Source organism: Mustela nivalis (genome assembly GCF_964662115.1).
Source record: "Mustela nivalis genome assembly, chromosome: 16".
In the NCBI taxonomy this organism is placed as follows: Eukaryota; Metazoa; Chordata; class Mammalia; order Carnivora; family Mustelidae; genus Mustela; species Mustela nivalis.
Genome location: NC_139035.1, coordinates 44,598,646 through 44,618,162, shown reverse-complemented (window position 1 = coordinate 44,618,162; position 19,517 = coordinate 44,598,646). Strand labels below are relative to the sequence as shown.

Genomic DNA, 19,517 nt, shown 5'->3' with positions numbered 1-19,517 from the left:
ACAAAAAATTCAATTCTCTAGGAACATAGGACTTTTTTTAAGAGAGCAGGACCCATGTGGAGGAGGCAAGGGAAGGGGCAGAGAGAGACTGAAGCAGGCTCCATGCTCAGCAGAGCCCAGCACAGAGCTGGAACCCATGACCCTGTGATCATGACCCAAGCCGAAATCAAGAGTCAGACGCTCAAATGAACACGCGACTTTTAAGATGAAATAATCAGGCCCTTTGCTAAGGCCACCGTGCTTCCAAAGATGCTCAATTCTCTTTCCCCTTCTTGGTGGGAGGAAAAAAAAACCATCCAAAAAGTTTGGGGTCTGGCTGAAGCCTGGCTTAATGCTCAGCACTGGGCGGTTTGCTGTCTCTACAAGGAGCGGAGCATCTGTTGCAGGGCCGGGAGGGGTGTGGGAGGAGCTAATGAGATAGGGATGCCGTGAAAAGAAGTGCTTCAGGACTCCGAGGGTGTATAAAATAGCAACTCTCCCCCTACCTTGGCTTTACTCCGGCAGCTTAGTGCATCTCCTCCCGTGACTTAGAGTCTGTCTAGCTTACAAATGGAAAAGTAGAGTGGAAGCCAGCTATGAAATGCCCATGAATGAGAGGAGAACAGACATTCCTGGCTGAATGAGCTGGGGCCTGATGGTGGGCTGCAGTGGCCTGGGGCTGGGGTCCTGGCCCCCTTGACTGCCTCTCCCCCCTGCCCTGGGACCCAGACTTGAGCCTGGTGGTCCCATAGCAGGACACCAGCTCCTTCCCGCCCCTCCACTGGCATCGACCACACTTGGATCCCGCTGGGTGCCTCTAGTCACAGAACAGCCCCCCTCTGCCCTTCTCCCCATGGAGGATGACACGTGTCGGAGTTGGAGGAAGGTGGGGAGTTCTCCTTCCTCCACCAAGACCCCCCCCAATGCCAGCAGGACCCCTTCAGGACTGAACTGGGATAGAGTGATTAAGGGACAGAAAGCCAAGGAGGTGGCGGACAGCAGGCAGAGGTAGAAGAGGGAGAATACTTTAACAAAGGAAGGAAAAAGCTGGCATAAGATGACGAAACGATGAAGGATAGAAAAAGCAGAGGAGGAGAAAGAGATCGGGGAAAAAAAAAGCACACACAGGGGTGCCTGGGTGGCTCAGTGGGTTAAAGCCTCTACCTCCGGCTCAGGTTATGATCTCAGGGTCCTGGAATCGAGTCCTGCATTGGGCTGTCTGCTTGGTAGGAAGCCTGCTTCCCTCTCTCTCTCTCTGCCTGCTTGTGATCTCTGTTTGTCAAATAAATAAATAAAATCTTAAAAAAAAAAAAAAAGCACACACGCAGAACAAAAAGCATACAGAAAGGCCATTGAGACTGCAGCATTACAGACAACGGCCAGGAAGAGAAGCAGCCAAGGGCCCACGGACGGACGGATGGATGAAGAAGAGCGGGTCCGCGTGTACCACGGAATCCCACTGGGCCAGAAGGAAGAGCGAAACCTTGCCATTTCCAAGGGCACGGGTGGAGCTCGAGAGTGTAATGCTGAGCGAATAAATCAGTCAGAGAAAGACAAATGCCGGATGATTTCACTCACACGTGGAATCTAAAAGACAAAATAAATAAACAAAACCAAAACCAGACTCCTAAATACACAGAACAAACTGGTGGGGGGGGGGGTGCGGGAGGGGGGATGGGTGAAACAGGGCAAGGGGACGCGGATTTAGCTTTAGAGTCCTGGTTCTGTCCCCCAAGGGCTGTGTGCCCTTGGAAATGTCACGAACTCTTCTGGGACTCCATTTTCTCATCTGGGAAAGGGAAGTGATGCCCCCCCCCAAGGGGTTGTCAGGAGGGTGACAACAGACACTGAGTGAAAGCAGGGGTCACAGGATCATCTCGGGGCATCCAGCAGGTGCTCAAAACCAAAACTAAATTGGTCCTTCACACTCGCTCGTGTGGCTGTACATTTCAAAGGGAAATAACAAGTGCTGGCAAGGATGGAGGAAAACCAGAGCCCTCACGCCCTGCTGGCGGGAACGTAAAGATGTGCAGCCGCCGTGGGAAGCAGTTTGGGGGTTCCCTCAGTAAGTTCAACACGGGTCCGCCATATGACCCCCCAATTTCACTCCTGGGTCTACATCCAAGGAAATTTAAAAAATGGGTGTTCAGGGGTGCCTGGGTGGCTCAGTAGTTAAGTGTCTGCATTCAGCTCAGGTCATAATCCCGAGGTCCTGGAATCGAGCCCCGAATAGGGCTCCCTGCTCGGTAGGAAGCCTACTTCTCCCTCTGCCGCTCCCCCTGCTTGTGCTCCCTCTCTCGTTCTCTCTGACAAATAAATAAATAAATACAATCTTAAAAAAAAAAAAAAAAAAAAAGTCCGATTCTTGGTTTCAGCTCAGGTTGTGATCTCAGGGTCGTGAGATCGAGCTCCGCATCAGGCCGAGCATCACGGCGAACATCACAGCGGAGTCTGCTGGAGACTCTCTCTCCCTCTACTTGTGTCCTACCCCCTGCACACTCACTCTCTCTCTCTAAAATAAATAAATCTTAAAAAAACATAAACATAAAAATATTTTAAAGGTTTTATTTATTTATTTGAGAGAGAGAGAGAGCGCGGGTGTGTTCAAGCAGGGGAGTGGCAGGTAGAGGGAGAAGAGCAGGCTCCCTGTGGAGCAGGGAGCCTGATGTGGGGCTCCATCCCAGGACTCTAGGATCATGACCCGAGCTGAAGGCAGTCGCTTAACCAACGGAGCCAGCCACCCAGGCGCCCAATTAAAATATTTTTAAAAATAAAAATGGGTGTTCAAACAAGCACTTATACACAGATGCTCCCAGCAGCACTTCTCACAAGAGCCAAAGTGTGGACACAACTCAGATGTCCATTAGCCTGCGAATGGGCCCACCTGATGAGTACGTCCGTACAGTGGAATCTGATTTGGCCATATAAGAAACAAAGTAGCACGGATACGTATTACAAAGCGGGTGAACTTCGAGAAGATCACACTAAAGCAGAAGAAGCCAGACACAAACGGTCACACCCTGAAGGATTCCATGCATGTGAAATGCCAGAATGGCTCAACCCACAGAGACAGAAGCCAGACTGGCGGTGGTCAAGTGCTGCCGGCAGGGGAGGAGCAGGCCGTGGCTACTTCCCGGGTCTGGGTTTCCTACCGGAGGTGCTGACCATCTTCTGAAACTAGACAGTAGTGGTGATTACCAAACCTGGATGTAGAAGGCGAGGGGTCCTACAACCTCAGCTCCAAGTAACGTCCTATCAGGGTGGGCCTGCTGGAGGCTACCTGGGTCCTTCGTCCTATGGTTTCATTTTCAACAGGGCAGAAGCTCTTTCTAATGCACTCCCAACCCCCTATCCTGGGGCTGAGTCCAGATCGCTCAAGCCCTGGTCACTGGAGGGTGAAACTCCCTGGGGCCCCCAGCCAGAGGACGGCAGTGAATGCGCTCCCCAGGTATCACCGCGCCTCTCTCAAAATTGTCACAGGCCACCTGGCGTTTTGTCCACGTCCCGCGGCCAGCACCGTTCCTGGAACTGTGGCCCCAGCACCACCGTCTCCCCCCACCACCCTGAGGCACCTGACTCCAAGATGAAGCCCTATGCACGGGCCAGGCCAGTTCTCACAACGGAAGAATAGTGGAGGGAGGGCCATGCTTCCTCCCACAGTGCTGTCCCATCCCCAGGAGGCCACGTCATGCCCCCCACTCCCTGTACCTACTGGTCAGAGCTGAGGTCATAGCCCTTGCTCTGAACCGTGACTGAGGTCCAAGAAGTCCTGGTGAATGTTCTGGAAAAGCCGGAGATGGGATGCTGCCTAAAGCATCCAGGGTGCAACTTTCTCTCTTCCTCTCCCTGCTTCCTGCCCCTAGAAGCACCCCCTCCACGTGGCTTCCTGGAACCGTGGACTCTCTCCTCCCTGCCCCCTTCCGGCAACTCTGAATGAAGCCGGATTAGGCACACTGCCAGATGGGCTCAGGCTCCTTTGGGCCTCCTGGGGCTCCCACCTCCTCCCAGGCCTGAGCCCATGCCCTCTGTGAAGCTGGGTCCAGACCTGGGGTAAGAGCCCGCCCTCCTGCACAGCAACCAACCAGCCTGGCCGCCCGGATCCCTGCAGCCAAGAGCACACGGTACATGCTCCAAGGCCAGAAAGCATCCGGCTTTCATAAAGCTCTGCACTGGGAGGGAAAGGGACCAGCTATTGTCAGATGGGGATAGTGGTTCTAGTTCTCTAGCAACAGACAAAATACACAAAGTGATCTTCAAGGGGAACCATGCCGACAAGCACCACTTGCAAGGTCGGAGCGCTCCACCCCGTGCTCACAGGTCCCCAAGAGACCGCAGAGGGCTCTCAGCCTGACTCCCCGCCCCAGGGGACAAGAGTCCCTTCCCGGATTTACAAATTACCACTCTTAGGGTCCCCAGGGCAGGCTGACCCAGAAAATGAGGACTTCCTGTCATAGCTCTCTGCTCGGGAACCAGAAAGCCAACACTAAGGTCACTCTTAGACAAGGAAAAAAGAGGAGAAGGGAGGGGAGAAGAGCCCTAGAGTGTCGATGTCCCTTTAGGAGAACGGGCAGCCCCTGCCATCCTGGGACAGGTGAGGTCTTTGGGGGAACAAGAGGGTCTGCGGGTCTGGCCCAGCAGGCTGAGGTCCAGGCAGGTTGCTGTCCTGAGCAGGTCTGGGCTTCCAGAGGCTAAGAGCCCTGAAGGCCAGTGTGATGGCCACTGTTGGGCCCACGTGACTCAGCGGAGATGCTGCCCTCTGCTGACTTCTCGCCCCGGGGCCTCCAATCTGAGCACCTCTTTCGGGAGGGAGAACACTCAGATTCACTCTACCAGTCGAGTCCATCTACCTCTAAGAGGGGAAGGGAGGCAAGCCAGGGCCAGGACAGTCATGGCCAGCTAACACCCTTCTGCCTGAAGAGGCAGTTTGACCTGACTGGGAAGCACAGAGGAAAGCGACCTGACTTCTCCCACACCAACCTGACATTCCAGCCGGAGCTGGAAACATGATCCTAAACCCTGGTCCTAGAAGTAGGACCAGGGGCTGCCCTCACCCTCCCAAATCAGCAGGCCCAGCCCGTGGGGCCGCTGGCTCTTTCTCTGCCCTGTGGGGATGGGAGGGCAGTGGCCCAGCCGCAGCGCTGGACACACCATCCCAGCTGACCCAGGCACCCCCACGTGGGAAAGGCGCAGGGGGAGGGGGAAGGGGACAGTACCAGCCTGCCCGGCGGTTCCACTGGTGCCTGGGATCCTAAGCGGCTTTTCTCCGGAGGGCGGGGAGGCAAATGTTGAGAGCACTTCATGGGGCACACGTGGGGCCTTATGTACCCCGGGTCTGTCCGCCGGGGTACAGTGAGTACCTGCAGCGAGGCCCCAGCTACCACCAGGGGGATTCGAGGGACAGAAGCCTGATGGCCCTGGTGCCCTCCCCATGGTGCCCCTTCCCTCCTGGTATGGCATGGCCTTGGTGGCTTTATAAGGAACTGCGCGCCGCAGTGAGAGATTTGAGGGCGCGGAGCACATCCCTTCGGACCGCACGTGCAAACTCAAGGCAGTGGGTGCTGGGGTGAAGGCCACCCTTAGCTGATGCCTCCAGCCAGCAGGCGCTGCCTCCCATGGGGCCCTCAGGGCCACCCTCTTATCTCTCTCCCCTAGCCCTCGGCTTCCCGTCCCTTATGACAAGCCCACCTACCGGCTCTGGTCAAATCCATGCCCCCCGCTCAGCCACCTCATCCCCGGACCCACTGACAAGGAGCCTGACTCCGCCACCTCCTCACATCCACAGCTTCCTGGGACTGCCCGAAACTACCCTCCCGCCCTGGAGCCTCCTCCCGTCTCCACCCCGCAAGTTCTCCAAAAGCTCTGGGCACCCAGCACTTAGCTCCTTCCGGACTCCCCACTGTCCGCCTGGAGTCAGGGCTCTGGGACCCTCCCAATGCTCTCTCCCTGGCAGTGTTTCTCTGTAGACAGAAGCGATCACAACCAGGCACACGCCTCCCACTTAACCTCCCATTAGCTCCTCTGGTTCTAAGACGAGTAATGCATGGCCACCAGTTTCTAGAGGCATCTGTGCCAGGGTCCAGCCATGCTCCTGCAAAAGACCCCCTGACCCAACCCCAGGGGCCCTCCCGACACTCCTCAGGCTAGGCGTGTGGAAGCCTGGAAGCCTGGCGTTCACCCTCTCCTCCCCATCCCATCCACAAAGAGCTCTCTGTAATGGGGAGGGGGCCACACCTTGAGAGAGCAGAGAGTGAGCACGAGCTGCTGGCTTTCTCCCAACCCTGCCCCATGAACTTGCCTCCTCACACCCTCTAGGGGCCTCACCTGTGTAGGTCCCGCGTCCCGAAGCCATGCAGGTGAGGGGGTGCCAGGACCTCTGAGGCTCCAGCTTTCCCCGGACTGGGCCAGTCCCCCAGGGTCACAGTCCCTGGGCAGCACGGGGCTTGCCAAGGGAAGCCGGGGTCTGCGAGCGGGTGTGCCCAAGCTCCCAGCCTCTGCAGCGGCCATCTCTAGCCTGACGGGGATTAGGGGCGGATTGCTCTGGGAGATTTCCCCTCCCCTGGGGCTCACAGGCTGCTCCTTCCCATCTGGGAGGAGACAGGCAGGATCACTGAGCGGGGTAGACCCAGATGTGATGAGGTGCCACCCCACCCTGCTCTGCCCATCCTCAAGTCCAGCTGCTGCTACAGTGAGTTCAGGGAGCACGAGGAGCCCCAGGTTTGACAGGCAACAACTCCACCCCTGGTGGGGGAGGCGGGGATGCAGCACGCAAGGACACGTGTACCGGCATCACCACCCACCTAGATGGACACTCTGCTCACCCCCTCCCATTGTGCATGCCTCCCGCCATCAGAAGCCCTTCTCTCAGAGTCACGGTCCCACGAACTCCCTTTCTTCACCTCCTAGAGGAACTAGGGCTCCTAGCCAGGCTTCCAAACTTGAAAGGTCTCGAAAGCCAGAAAGGCTGAAACCTGGAGGGGATTCCCTGACAGATCCTAACACAGCCAGCTCAACCCGGAGCCCCCTACCCCTGCTGCCCTGCCCCCTGGCTTACGGCACCATCACTCCCGAGGCACCCTCCCTAGCCGAGAGCTCCCTGCTGGAGAGAGGACCCAGCCAGCCTCACCCGCGGGACTCCTCTGCTCTCTGGTTTTCTTCCACAAATCCACTCTGTTCAGACACCACCGCAACTACTTCTCCACTGGCTTCTGCTCCCCTTTCCCTGCTCTCCTCCCCACCCCACCCCAACACCCCCAGCATGGCTCAGGTAAAAACACCTAACATCAAACACAGAGGGCAAACTCACAGCAGTTCCTCCCTCCTTGGACTTCATCTTGACGTTCCCAGCAGGAAATCCTGGGAGTGGCCAGCAGAGGGGGCCAGAGGGCCACGGTTGAGGCGAGCACACCGCGAGCTGGCGGACAGGGTGGCCTGCAGCGTTCAGGGCCGGGCTGGGTGTCTCAGGGAGGCTTCCGAAGCAGAATCACCAAGGGCACAGATCTTGCACGTCCTTGAGCCAGCCCAGGGACTCAAGGCTTTAATACTGAGGGTCCACACGTGGTAGGGTGGTCCCAAGAAGGTGCAAAGAGATAAGGAGAGCCCAGGGCCTATCTCTGGGGCCCAATACCAGGGCACGCAGCCAAAAACACCAAGACCAGAAATCTCCACACCCTGGGCTTGTGAAACCTACAAACATTAATGGTGGCGGATGACTTGGGAGTTTGTGACGACAGGAAACTAGCAAAAGCCCATCACACAGGTCCCAATTTCTGGAGGCCAGCTCAGCTGGGTGCAGTCGGGAAACACCTCCAGCAGCTTCTGACATCTGCAAACGATCCCCCTCCCACCGCATTCGATCTTTACTTTATGCTCTGGCATTATGCATCGTTCCCCTTGCGTAATGGTTATGTCTAAATAGGCTTAGGTCTTACTTCCCCTAGGAAGGCACGAATCACATCTTCAATATATCCGAGCCCCTCGCTGTGCCCAGCATAGCCCTGACCCTCCCTCCATAGGCAGAATGACCGAATGACTTAGCTCATCAAGCCGCAACAGACACAGCCCATCTTCTGTGGCTCTGTCGGACGCGGCCACACACAGCCTAGTCTTCTCGTACAAAGACATCCCTCTCCTTCCAACCCTCACGACAATCCTATAAAATAATATCTACAGCAAAGTGTTTGGAAACCAAAATTTTCAAAAGCTATTTTTGCACGTACTCTTAATGCATTCTAGACAAGAACCTTTTGGCTACTTCAAAATTGTCATCAAAAGACTTTACTTTTTCTAAATCCAGACCAGCTCTTACTGATTTTTTTCCCCAGTATTTCTCACTGCAAAAGTGTGTGGTTTCTTGTAAGATCTTGTTTTTAAATCATCTCTACACCCAAAGTGGGGCTCAGACTCACAGCCCTGAGATCAAGAGTCGCACGCTCCACTGACCAAGCCAGCCAGATTCCCCTGCAAAAGTGTTTTCTAACTAACTACTTAAGAAATTTTGGTTGGAAAACATCCACAACCAATTTAAAAAGCCGTAATTTTAAAGGTCTTATTTTTGTATATTATGTGTCAAGTCAAATTCAGCATAATGCCTAGAAGTGCTTCAAAAAATATTTGTTGAATAAATGGAACAATTTAAAAAAAAACAAAAACCAACCACCACTCACCTCTCCCCTGCCTCCCTCCTTTCTAGGCTCCACCAAGCTAAGATCTGTAACCTTTCCCTACAAGCAGAGCAGAAAAAGGCTGCGCCTGCAGGAGTCCAGAGCGGGGGAAGGGGCTGGGAAAGCTAAGCTCTAGGACTCTCTCATGAGCTCTCACTCTTGGGACTGCCCAGGATCGTGAAGGCTTGGAAGCACCAGAAAGATGTTCCTGCAACACAATGTACCACCAAGACGACGCAAGGAGAGTCACCGTCCACAGGCCTCCGCCGTCTCCCTCCTGGGAGGGTTCAGCTCCTTGGCTCTGGAGGACAGCCCACCCGTCCGCACCATAACTGAACAGCAGGGCAAAGGCGGGTGGAGCGCAAGGGTGAACCAACAGTCTGCTAAGAGAAAAGGAACAAACAGAATTCAGGGGGAGGGCTGCCTGGCAAGCCAGAGGAAGAGAGATCCCTTTTCCTCTAGAGTCTGTTCTTGTCTTTAGATGTAGGAAATGTTCCCAGACCTGCCAAGGACACAGAACTTCCGGCCCCGGGGGCAGGGAGCAGGGAGCCCGAGGCGTCGTGGTGAGGTGGAAGGAGAGGGGATGTGAGCCCTGGATTTGGGTGTGAGTTCCACACTCAGTCTGGGACCTCGGTCAAGTCCACATAGGCCCTGAGGCTCCGTGTCCCCGAGGCCAATGGGAGGGATGTGTACAGAGTAGGGGAGACTGAAAGACTGAAGGGAAATGCATCCGAGGAAGACTTGCCAAGGCTGGGCTCCGTGAGGGCTGCCTGATCCTTCCAGAGGCACAGCAGAGGGCCTGGAGCCCGAGGGCTGCCCTAAAACCTCTGCCCGTGGCTCACTAGCGATGCGGCCTCCATGGGGCCTACACCTGCTCCTCCACCAGCCCAGGAGAAGGCAGCGGGACCCCCAAAGCAGGAGCCCGGAGGCCTTCAGGAATGAGACCAGGGAGGGGGCATCTGGAGGCAGGAGGAGTGGGTGAATGAGCCCCGCCCCAAAGGCTCTCCATCCCCAAGCCTCAGTTTTCCTGGCTGCAAAATGGTACGTCTGATCAACTGCCCAGGCTGCAGCGAAGCTCAAAGAGGACACGCCTGGCACACTGTAGGTTTTACTGCACAAGATGACGAAGGCTGAGGCTCCCTCGCCCCACGGGTATGTCCTTGCACACGCTCACACACCACATTGTCACTCCATGAGGTACCTGGGCCACGGGGCCTGGGATGGGAAGAGCCAGAAAAGCAGTTGCCACCTGAAGCCAAGTGGAGAGGGGTAGGCAGGTGTGGGAGGGTCGCAGTGGGCACTCAAGCACTGGGCTTGCAAAAGACATGAACCCAAGAGCAACCTCCTTCTGCAAAGAGCAGGTGCTCCTGGGTGAATGTCACGACGTGCACTTGCTGGTAGGGAGCCCTCTGGCTGGCCGAGACGCAGGCCCTAGGTCGGCCAAGACAGGGCAGTCCCCGTGGCTCCCGCACATGAGACACCCGGGGCAGGTGTCTCCGGTGGCATGCTCTCCACCTTCCCAGTTAGCCTGAGTCTGGGGTGACAGAGGGGCCAGTGGCATCCCAGGAGGGGACACTGGACCCTGGGCACTGGATGGGAGCCCGGCTCCTGCACGGGCCCAGCAGGGCCCCGGGTTCTCCACTGCTGAGCTCTCCTCCGCTCAGACTCCCCTCAGAATTCTCAAGCCAGGCCCCTTCTTTCTCTAACACTCTGCACCACACTTTTCTGCTCTATTCCTTGGCCGTTATTATGATTCCTCAGCCCTTCCCCTTTTATCTTCCTACTTACTCTTCTTTCTCTTGGAGGGGGAAAAAAAAAAAGCACAAACCCTGTATTCCGAAGGATGGGAAACCTGAGAAGTCATCAGCTTTAGGAGCTAAAGACAGCTACATTGAGTGGCTCAGAATAGAAGGTGAGACCTTCAAAATAATCAGGTTCCAGGTGCGCTGTGAAAATCTCAGTTAGGGTCCCACCCCTCCGTGGGAGGCTGCTGCTTCTCTACCGCTCACCTCTTAGAAATGGGGCTTGGGGAAGGGGTCAGCATTCCGAGGCCATCCCCTAATACTCGCTTGTCGACCCTACCAGAAGGTACATTTTCCTAGAAACTCAAGCAATGACAAAGAGCCCTGCATTTCCACCCACCCCCCACCCCCGGGAAGGCAGGAAGTTTCACGGTCTTCAGGACGAACTATCTCAACCCAGGTGGGCATGTTTCTAAGGAGCGGGGGTTGGGAGGAGAGGCTGGGCCCCATGAGCAAGAAAAGCAGGCAGGAGGCCACGTCCCTTGGTCACTTTTAGGAAAATCAAAATTGGTGTCAGGTGGATAGAAAAAGATGACCGTTTCATAGCCACTCCCTCTCCTGGGCAGTGGGGACACTGGGGACAGGTCTGGGAGAAAGTGACCCAGAGAAGATGCAGCATCTTCTTTTTGGACAGTTTTTAGGAAAGCAGATCATTCGCCCTCACACCCCCACTCCATCTGCCAAGAAGAATTCGGAATGATTCCTTTCTGAAAGCATAGGACTGAAATGCAGAACTCCTGGGGCGTCCTGCCGACTCCAGGGCTCCTCACGTCCCACAAGCTGCCCTGATTAAATGAGAACGGGAAGCGACAGTGTTCTGGAAGTCGTGACATGCTGCTCCACCACGTGCCGAAGCCAGCTGGGCTCAGAGGGACTCAGGCGGCGAGTCCTAGGGGCCTCCCCTCCGGAGAAGCCAGGACTCAGACATGGGGCCCAGATCGCATGTGGGTCTGAAGCTGCCTGCTCTGGCAGTGAAGAAACCTTATATAATGAAGTTAAGATTACAGAGCGCTTGTCTTTCCAGCCACCCGAAGGAGGTCACGGTATCGCTTTGGATCTGCCTGAGCTTCTGCCGAGCATGCTGCTCAATTATTCACCAGCCCTGGATCCTGGCCCGGCTCTGGGGTCCCAGGAGTGGGCTCTCTGGAGAGGTGGAAAGGATGCTGTGAGAATTCCCCAAAACCAGACTGCGGTGAAGGTCCAAGAGGACAAAAGAAGCAGAAGCACAAGAGTCGGCCTCTGGAAGATGAGGGAAGTGGGGACTGGGGGGGCGGGGAGGAGGCGAAAACAGTCAGACATCCCAGCACCTGGCAGAGAGAGAGAGAGAGAGGAAGGTCAGAAAAAGCTACTGTTTCCAGAAACATCACTCACTGCCTGCAGCCCCCACACTGCAGGGCAGGGGAGCCCTTGGTCCCTGGAGCCCAACAGGAATGCAGGAGGGGGTGTGTATTCACCCCTGCTTCTGTTTCAGAGCCCTCTGCCCTGCAGGGTATAAACAGAGAAAGTCCAGACTGCCCGTGAGAAGAAAGAAGAGGCAAGAGAGGGGATCAGGTTAACGCTACTGTATTTCCATTGCCTCATCTGGCGCCAGAGGGGACCAGGGTCATGTTTCGCATCTCAGGGATGTGGTTGATCCAGGGAGGAATGCACCCAGGGACCGTGGAGACCTGCGCCAGCTCCCATGACCCAGGCTTGCATTGCCAGCGCCAGCTCCTCGCGTCTGGAACCGGAGGAGAGAGAGCTCCTGCTGCTGCTGCTGTTACCGGGATCGGTGTGGGGCTTGCACCCAAACCTTAGGCCCGCCTTCCACTGGGGGGGCACCTGAGGGGGGTTGAGGGTCCCGAGGGAAGAGGCTGGGCTAAGACATAAGAGTGCTGAAGAGGCAAGACCCTGGGTCTTATTAGGTAACTTGGACATGATCTAATTTCACCCCCCTCCCCGGAATTCCATACTTCCAGAAGCCAGGGCTAATCTGGAGAAGAGTGGGACCTTCCAACTTGAAGGGAAGTCATGGATGTTGGTGGGGAATAGATGAATAAAGGCCAATTCTAGCAGCCAGGTGCCTCCTAGGACAACAAACTGAGCCCACAATCCTATTCAAAAAGAGAAGGCTGTGGCTCGTGATCTCTCAGTCAGAGCTTTAGGTAAGGGGGAGGGTCGTCACCTTCTAGCCCCTCTCCTGCTTGGACAGGACCCCTACCAGGCAAAGGGCTTCACCTGAACATGAGGAACTCGAACTAAGAGAAGAACCCCTTGTTTTTCAGGTACCACAAGACAGACTGCTGTGTGGGGCCCGAAGGACCCTGGCAAACAGGGTCTTTGAATCACTGAGACAGGGAACAAAGGTTCACGGCACATCACAGCGCTGGCCCGCCTTAGCCTGGCGAGCAGCTGGCAGCCTGGGCACGGCCTCCGGAGTCCCTGGGAGGCCGCTGGGCTGGCTGCTGCTGCTCTCCCTCCACCTGAGGAACCTTTCCATGCAGAGAAGAAGAGAAGGGAAGAGGGGACGGGACGGGTGGCAGCGGGGAGCAGAGTAGGTGGCAGTCCTCTCCAGCAGTTGGGAGTGAGCTCCGGCTGGCACAGACCCGAGCGTGTGCAGGAACGCCTGAGCGGGCGGGCGGACTGCCACATGGCTCTGAAGGTGGATGTGTCTGTGCGGACGGGCCAAGGGACCCATCTGACCCTAGAGCAGGGCCCCTTCGGTCTCCCATGTTATCCGGCCTACGAGCTCAGACATACGAGGAGGCCCCACAGACGAATGGTCCGGCCTCCCCCAGCTGCTTTGGGGCCACAGTTTGAAAACCCGCTCTCAGCAGAGCAGCCCCACCTGCTCCGCCCCGGCAGGCTCTCAGACATAAACAAACGAGGGCCCCTCGGCACCTGCCACCATCAGTCTTCTTGGCAAGTGCCTAGGGCTAAGGGTGGCCCCTCACGTGCCATCCCTTGGCGTAAACAGGGGTGCTCCCAGGGCGGAGAAGAAAGCTTGTTGTCGAGTAAGTCTGGTGGAGTCTACTGAGGAACGGGATGTCCAGAGTCTGCTCTGGTGCGGGCGATGAGCTGAACACCACTGGTTGCCCAGCCTGGAGCCTGGAGATAAGACCTCCCCGAGGCCACAGGAAGTATCCAGTCATGACATGATCCGCTCTCTGCACCTTGCTGTGTGGACCTGGCCTCCCCCACCCTGCCCTGCAGGCCTGTCATCCAAAGGCTCCACACTGGTCTCCTAAGGCTATCCAGACTCCCTGTGTGGGCTCCAGGCTCCCGCCGCATACCGCTCCTTGTCCTCAGAGTGCACCAACCACACCATCCAGAAGGGAACAGACAGGCAGCCAGAGCAAGGCCAGGGGCGCACCTGGCAGCGCTGGCCATAAACCCAGGTTCCCACACTCTCCCTCTGCCGAGACCCTCCGGCCCCACGCACCTTACAGAAGCCCAGAAAAGGGGTATGGGATGCATGGCGACAGCTGGGGGAACGTTTTGATTAAGGCCAAGAGGGAAGCAGTGACCAAACCTGTGTGGAAGAAACGAGGAAAAGGGAATAGAAGCCTCTGACCCCTGCAGGGGCTAATCCACTCCCTGAAAGGCTGGGAGCAGGAAAGGAAGGCAGGACAGGAAGAGTTACTAGGTTTCTCTGAGAGTACACATTTTCTAGGAACTGCTGCTCAGCAAAAAGAGACGGGGGGGGGGGGGGAGGTAGGGAGAGAGAACGAACTCATCTGCCAAGGATCCAGGCGGCCCAACTCCATGGCACCTGCACCCAGTGGTTCCTGCCGAGGCCTGGGGGCCCAGGAATCCCAGGGGTTAAGGTGGCGCTATACACAGACAAAGAACCCAGATGTCACTGCATTCTCTCTGCACCTGCCAGTGCTCCAACAAAGGCTGACCATTTTTTTCTGCTTTCTAGCCATCGGGCAGAGAGAGAAGCTACCCTGGCCGTGGCTCCAAAAAGGGTAGGAAGCAGGGTCTGGGGCAGGGATGGGCATTTGTTTTTGCTTTTAAGGGGAAATCATTTAAGGCATGATGTCAAAAACAACTCACTGGATCTGGAGGGCAAGACAGCCCGATGAGGTCACCAAGGCTGAGTGGTTACCCAAGACTCTGAGCCCCTGTCTTGTCTCCCTGCTGCACCCCTGCTGTCCTTGGGGGCCCCCTGCTCTCTTTGGGTGGGGGCTAGGTGAGCCTCCCCATGACAGCTGAGGAGCCAGAGCTGCCCCTGGGCTGTTCCAGTAACTCAACCCCCGCCAGGGCCGCGCTGGTCCGAAAGCCAGCTGGTGAGTTCCAAACAATGGCAAGGGGTGTGGGTAGTGGGGGAGGCTTATGAATTAAAAATAGATGCTAGTAATCACCAGCGAGCTTGCAGAGAGCATGTGGGGAGCTGTGTTTACTAGAGAGAAGAATACCTTCTATTCATGCCCAGAGACTGGGGCGGAACCAGCACCACATCTCACCCCGACCAATGGCCTCTGGGTCTGGGGGAGTCAGCTGATGGAGGCTTTCCTGATGGCTAGAGGACCCCTTTCCTCCTCAGGAGCCCCCCAGTGACTCACATATCCCTGGTGGGACAGTTACAGGGCAGGAAAGCTGGGTCACAGAAGGGGGAATAGCAACCAAGCCATAATGTCGTCCGCTTGAGCCGAGGCGAATCTGCACCCTGTGGATACCGCATAAAACGGCCCTTAGCGCTTGTAATGACTTCACGTCTGTCCAACCTGGCAAACGTTCTAGAATGTGGGATCCGGTCTCCTCTCTGCCGGGAAGTGGCCGCGTGTCCTCAGGCGAGCAGTGTCCTGATTCCTCTAGGCCCAACTCTTCAGCTGGAAAACGGAGACAGTGCCCGCCCTGACAGCTTCACAGGGATGTCATCCACCGGGCAATAACACGGCAGAGCTTGGGAAAGCGGAAAAGTTCTAACTAAATACGGAGAGAAGACAATCCCAGGAGCCATCCTCTCCCCGTGACCACGCTGAACCCAGGGAACCGTCCTTCCCCGCAGCTCGCCCAACAGTGTCCAGCCCCAGTCTTCCGCCGGCAGCAAGAAGAGAAGCCCAGCCGTCTCAGGGGCAGTGTAAAGCCCAAGCAGCAGCCACAGGCAAAAGCCTGGGGAGAAGCTCCCCAGCGGACGCACCTGCCTCCAAGCCCCCTGCACCCCCAGTCCGCAAATATCAACAAGCCTTCACCACCAGCTTCTAACGGGGCCACCGCCCACCCGCTCCGTCTGCTCAGGCAGCGGGAGAATAACCAGGTTCACATTCTCCCTCCTCAGGAGGCAGCTGTGGTCCCAGGGACCCTTGCTTGCTGGGATTGCTCTAATCTGCTCTGTGAAGTGCTTTCACTGACACAGCACGGAGAGGCGGGCCAGGCTGCTCAATGCAAGCTCCTAACCCCGTTCGCTCCACCCAGACCCTCCGGGTCCCCACTCCACAAGGCCTTTCAGCCGACACGCAGAGCTCACTCTTGGAACACACTCTCCACAGCTGGAACGATGCCTGCAAATGGTCCAGTGCCGTCGTTTTATTTTTTTTATTTTATTTATTTTATTTTTTTTAAAGATTTTATTTATTTATCAGAGAGAGAGAGGGAGCGAGCACAGGCAGACAGAATGGCAGGCAGAGGCAGAGGGAGAAGCAGGCTCCCTGCCGAGCAAGGAGCCCGATGTGGGACTCGATCCCAGGACGCTGGGATCATGACCTGAGCCGAAGGCAGCTGCTCAACCAACTGAGCCACCCAGGCGTCCCAAGTGCCATCGTTTTAAATCCTGTCTATACACGGACGATTCCCGGATGCATGCCTCCAGCCTGGGTCTCTCCCCAAGACTCCACACTCACACACTAAACAGCCTCTGTGGCATTTCCACATGGATGTCGGAGGCCATCTCAAACACATCCCATCCAAAACCTCGCTCCGATTTCTGCCCCCACGGCCCCTGCCAGATACACGTTCCATTTGCCTGTCTTCCCAACTCAATTAAGGGCAATTTCTTCCTTCCAGCTGCCAGGCCAAAAACCCGTGTGCCGTCTTTGCCTGCTTCCTTTCTGTCAAGCTCTGCGTCCATCAGAGACGGATGGAGCTCGAGCTCAGAAGCAAATCCAAGATCCAGCCCCTTCTCCCCACCTCTACCACACCCACCCAGCTGCAAGCACCGCCAGCTCATGCCTGGGATGGGGGTGGGGGATTTCACTAGCTTCACTAAGCAGGGGGAGCAGCAGAGGGAGAAGAGGCAGGTTCCCCACTGAGCAGAGAGCCCGACGTAGGGTTTGACCCCAGGATCATGACCAGAGCCGAAGGGAGCCGCCTAACCGACTGAGCCACCCAAGGCACCCCTACAGCAATCTTCTTAAAAGGTGTCACGTTATCTGTGCGCAAAAACCTTTTCATGACTTCCCACCTCACTTGGGGAAAAAAGTCAGAAGTCCTTTTACCTTGCTGGCAAGGCCCTTGGTGATCCACAACTCTCCCCACCCATCTTTAAAAAACCAACAAAACCCAAAGTGGGTTTTGTGTCTACCATCCTTTCCCTGTGTCTACCATCCTTTCTCCCAGAGGAGCGACACGTGCTGCCCCCACTGCCACCGCCCCCACTGCCACCATCTCCTCGATCCACCGAAACAGGTTTCTTGCTGGTTACCAATGACCCCCAATGCTTATGACTGCCTGTGTACATTTCTGAACCCTGATGTGACCTGTCCCTCCTGCTGCATTTCGCCCTGTTGAGTACTTCCCTCCTCCTGTAAACTCCTTCCTCCTTTGGTTTCCGCGTCATGTCTCCCCCAGGACGACGCCTACACTTCTGGCTACTCTGTCCTTTGTATGTCGGATCCGTCCTTGGCCTCCCGCTCATTCAACACATGCCGTGAGTTCAAGCTCAGTGCTGACTCCCAGAGTGCCAGCCCAAGCCCAGACCTCTCCCCCATGAACCTGACTACTGGCTGGTGTTCTTTAGTTGGATGGCTCCAAAGGGCACCTGTAACTCACATGCCCAAAAGTGAACTCATGATTTGCCTTCAAAACCTATTCCTACTCCCATGTGTCCTCAGCTGGAGGACGTCCCCTCCCTCAAGCTGGTAAGCCAGGAACCCTGGACTCTGCCTCTTCTCTTTCCTTTCCTTCGTCTTCCTCTCTACTTTCTCACTCTATGGATTCCAACTTCCAAATGCCTCCTGAATTTGTCCCCTTTCCATCCTAACTTCAGCCTAGACTCCTCGAGTAGCTCCAAAAACAGTTTCCTTGACTTCACGCCTGTTCTCTTCCCAGTCCAACTTCCCAGTCCAACACTGAGGTCCAGAGAGACCGCCTCTCCCCGGCTTCCTGCCTAACACCCATGGATGGTTTCACACTGCCCTTGGGATCCGGGCTCTGCCTACCTGTCAGCCCCTGACAGAGCTGGGCGCTCCGACCACAGTGGAGCCTAAGCCCCCTGCACCACTAGCCGGTTTCTGTGCCTGCTGTAACCCCCCCCTTCCCCTCCCCCTCATTCTTCCCTGGCTAAATTATACTCCTTCAAGATTCAACTCAATGGCTTCCTCCAGAAGGTCTTTGCCAATGGCTCTCCCCTCCCTTTGAACCCCCAAAGCTTCAATAGCCTCTACCACAACCTTATCACCCGATTCTGTCCATCTACCCATCTCCCTCCCCTTGCTCAGAAAGTTACGTGAACACAGCACCTTCCTCTCGTTCACCGTTACGGCACTTAACAAGTGTTCAATAAGTACTTGTCATGTGACTGAAGGAACAAAGACAGAAATTCGGGAAGTGTCCAACTAGATGTTCTCCTTACCAAACAACCCTTCATGGATTCCTGTCTTCTTTGGTTGCTAATAATAATAAAAATGATACTGTGCCAGGCTTCATGCCAAGTATTTATACAAATATGAATCCATGCAATCCTACAGCAACTCTACTGTTATCAGCCTCATATTCGACTGGGGAAACTGAGGTACACAGAGGTTAAGTGACTGGTGCAGCTAGCAAGTGGCCGAGCCAGGGCTGGTGCTGGTCTGTGCTCTTAACCAACCGTACCTACCGCTTCCGCATAGCATGTTTAAGGTAAATAAGCCAGAATTAATATCAGCGGCAGCAAATCATAATTTTTGAAAAATGTGGAAACACAGAAATGGGCCATTTGGGGATTATCTCTGGCTTTGGGCTCAGTCCTACCTCTGACTCCTGCATCAGAACAGAGAGGTCTATGGGCCGCAAAGTTTGGGTACCCGCCAGGCGGGGCCCCCCAGCTCAGCACCCTCCTCCAGACCCACCTCACCTTGTCGCCGCCGCCCTCGGCCTCCTCGGCCAGGAGGTACACGTTGCCTCCGTCAGCCAGCAGCAGGGCCGTGTCGGTGGTGGAGGAGGAGCGGGGGCGGCCCTGGTGCTGGTGCAGGATGGCGGCCAGGCTGCTGTCCTGGGGGGCCTTGCGCAGCAGGTGGGGGCTGCCACGCTGGGGCTCCAAGGAGCTGCTCTTGGTGCGCCTGCTGCCGCCCCCACCGCCGCCCCCGCCGCTGCTGTGCAGGCTGGCGCCCCGCTTGATCGAGGGCCGGGAGCGGATCTGCTGCAGCACGCGGTTGAAGGCGGTGGGCCGCGCGGGCAGGTCGTGCAGGGACATGGCGTAGGAGACGCGGTGCATCTCCGGGGAGCGCTCCTTCTCGTCCGGGGACTCATGGTCCGACGTGCCCTGCTGCTGCTGCTGGGAATCCTGAGACGTCTGGTGCTCCCTCTCCCGGGACCGGCGCCGGCTGTGGAACAGGTGTTTCAGGCCGTGGCCAAACATGGAGCCCTCCGAGAGCTGCTGGATTTTCTTAAGGGGGAGAGATGAAGAACCGGTAAGTGGAAAGCTCTGGAATGCCCAGTGGGTGAGGACAGAGCTAGGGTGGGGGGTGGGGTCTGCTCTTGGGAGACCAGTGGACCTACAACATTTGTCTGAATTTGGAAGATCCTTGCAAAGGGTCTAAAAGGGCACCTTGCAGAAGGTGGTAAACCCTGACCCAGTCCTCATTTAGTGCCAAACGCACCCCCCACAACCCCCCACAGGACATTCCCAACCAATCCATGGTTCAGGGTGACTAGGCATGATATCCTGTGGCTA

General features: G+C 56.3%; 1 protein-coding gene across 4 annotated transcripts in view; it reads right to left on the bottom strand.

The window, feature by feature from the left end:
* Positions 1–19,517, bottom strand: part of TMCC2 (transmembrane and coiled-coil domain family 2) — a 38,135-nt gene that overhangs the window by 6,263 nt on the left and 12,355 nt on the right. For 3 of the 4 annotated variants that reach the window (XM_082703896.1, XM_082703897.1, XM_082703898.1), the window contains one exon: positions 18,699–19,229. In XM_082703896.1, the coding sequence (XP_082560022.1) occupies positions 18,699–19,229 (531 nt within the window). Of the gene's footprint in view, positions 1–7,282; positions 9,193–18,698; positions 19,230–19,517 lie in introns of those variants that run through there. The other variant, XM_082703900.1, reaches the window with a different exon arrangement.